At 47.1% G+C, this 2500-nt stretch overlaps 1 protein-coding gene across 1 annotated transcript in view; it reads right to left on the bottom strand.

The window, feature by feature from the left end:
* Nucleotides 1-2500, bottom strand: part of scyl2 (SCY1 like pseudokinase 2) — a 29445-nt gene that overhangs the window by 21846 nt on the left and 5099 nt on the right. Inside the window, exons 3-4 of the mRNA XM_084447508.1 lie at nt 2488-2500; nt 684-828 (exon numbers count right to left, since the gene is read on the bottom strand). The exon at nt 2488-2500 is cut by the window's right edge and continues 145 nt beyond it. Coding sequence (XP_084303634.1) covers nt 684-828; nt 2488-2500 — 158 coding nt within the window. The remainder of the gene's footprint in view (nt 1-683; nt 829-2487) is intronic.

Genomic DNA, 2500 nt, shown 5'->3' with positions numbered 1-2500 from the left:
TGTAGTAACCATGGCGACTGCGAAGGAATCCACCGTGTGGAAATATGGGAGCGCATTTCCAACAAGATGAGGAATCCCCTTCTCCCTGACAGTGGACACACAGCCTGAGAGAGCAGCCAGGCTACAGGCTCCGTGTCCATGTCCATTCATAGACCGTTTCCGGACGCTTGTTGTAATGTCCTCGTTTCATTCTGGGGTTATTCAGACGTAGCCTATCTACATTAACGACCTTGGATTCATTTATTTTACAAATGTTCAAAGTTCATTGTAGAATATGTACATTTTCTTGATAACAAATATTTTCATTTGTTAGAGCACTTGTCCGCCAGTGTCTGATTCTGTCTGACAAAAAAGTGCAGTTCATTATTGATCCAATGGGGGGCGACGTTTTAGATAATCAAGCTCAGCACGATATGCTGAGCACGATATGCTGAGCTTGATTATCTAAAACGTCGCCCCCCATTGGATCAATAATGAACTGCACTTTTTTGTTCTCCTTGAGAACAAACGTTCTGAGCTTCGTTAGTGAACACTTACGAGCATTCGAACCTTAAAAAATGACATTGTTTCTATGTGTGTGTGTGTGTGTCTGTGTGTGCGTTTGCATGTGTGTGTGTGTGTGTGTGTGTGTGCGTGCGTGTGTGTGTGTGTGTGTGTGTGTGTGCGTGCGTGTGTGTGCTCACCTGCAGCAGGCCGTACTTGGTCTCCACGTCGTAGAGTTTGTAGTCCTTGATGTCATTGGGGACGGGGCTGGGCAGGTTGTCCCACTGTCCCAACACGTTGGACAGGCTGCAGAACACAGGCTCAGTACAGAACGCCAGGCAGTCCCTGAGAGAACACAGAACACAGGCTCAGTACAGAACGCCAGGCAGTCCCTGAGAGAACACAGAACACAGGCTCAGTACAGAACGCCAGGCAGTCCCTGAGAGAACACAGAACACAGGCTCAGTACAGAACACCAGGCAGTCCCTGAGAGAACACAGAACACAGGCTCAGTACAGAACGCCAGGCAGTCCCTGAGAGAACACAGAACACAGAGGGGGGGGGCGAGAGAGAGAGACAGAGAGGGGGGGGGGGGGGGGGGGGGGGGGAGAGACGGAGAGAGAGATGGAGTGAGAGAGAAAGAGACAGAGAGAGTAAGGATGAAGGATGGAGTTAGTCTCCTCTTCCTCTGACAGGACACATTATACCCACTCACACACACACACACACACACACACACACACACACACACATTATACCCACTCACACACACACACACACACATTATACCCACTCACGCACACACACACACACACACACATTATACCCACTCACACACACACACACACACATTATACCCACTCACACACACACACACACACATTATACCCACTCACACACATTATACCCACTCACACACACACACACACACACACACACACACACACACACACACACACACACACAACACACACACACAACACACACACAGGGCTGAAAATTAACTTTTTGGTTCACCTGCCAAGGGGACTGGTAGATGAATAAATCCACCGGCCAAGTATATTTTTTACCGGCCAAAATAATAAATTGCCTTTTTTGTCACATTATACATCTGTTTCAGTACTTTTCATTCAGATAATAGTATTATTTTGAATACATGCTTCAGGAAGAGGACAAAGTAAAATTTCAAATAAATTAGTTTAATTCGATACCTAGAAACATTGCAATTCATAGAAATGCTGAAATATACTGTAACATATTCACAGCCAGTCATGATGTAAAGTTAAACCTGAGCTGGATGACCAGTGAAGTCAGTCAAGGAGGAACCAGTACCGTCTTCAGAGTTTATAAGCTACATGACAAGCGATCAAAGACATCCCTTCTGAGAAACAGTGGCTTGGTATGCTATGGAAGCCCAGAGACAGGATGGTACACATCTACTGTAGGTGTCGACTGTAGTAGCGCGCGTCATTCCCAGGTAAATGGGAATGATTTTCTGTGCGCGAGTAGCCTCTCGTCACCAGTCTCTCCTAGTGCACGAGGCTCCGCAACAGTCATGTGACTGAAAACTTTATTTGGTGCAGCGGGGGAGCTATTTAAGTGCAACACACAACAAACAGAACACGTCTATTGCATGAATGTGGCGACATCGCACGCATAATTTATTACATGACTCTATTGGTACAAACATTTACCCGCCAGTGTGTCGGATAGCCTCCGAAATTTAGTCGGCAAATGGAAATTTTACCCGCCATTTGCGGGTGGTGGGTGTTAATTTTCAGCCCTGCACACACACACACACACACACACACACACACACACTATACCCCCCCCCCCCCACACACACACACACACACACACACAAACACAAGGAATGGGAGAGTCACAATAGGAGCTCAGAGTGGTGCAAACTAATAACTCTCAGATGTGAATGTCTCTGTGTGTATGTGCGTGTGTGCGTGTGTGCGTGCGTGTGCGTGTGCGCGTGTGTGTGTGTGTGTGTACCGTGACTCCTCCA

The sequence above is a fragment of the Borostomias antarcticus genome (assembly GCF_949987555.1).
Source record: "Borostomias antarcticus genome assembly, chromosome: 13".
In the NCBI taxonomy this organism is placed as follows: domain Eukaryota; kingdom Metazoa; phylum Chordata; class Actinopteri; order Stomiiformes; family Stomiidae; genus Borostomias; species Borostomias antarcticus.
This window is presented reverse-complemented; position numbering and strand designations above follow the sequence as displayed.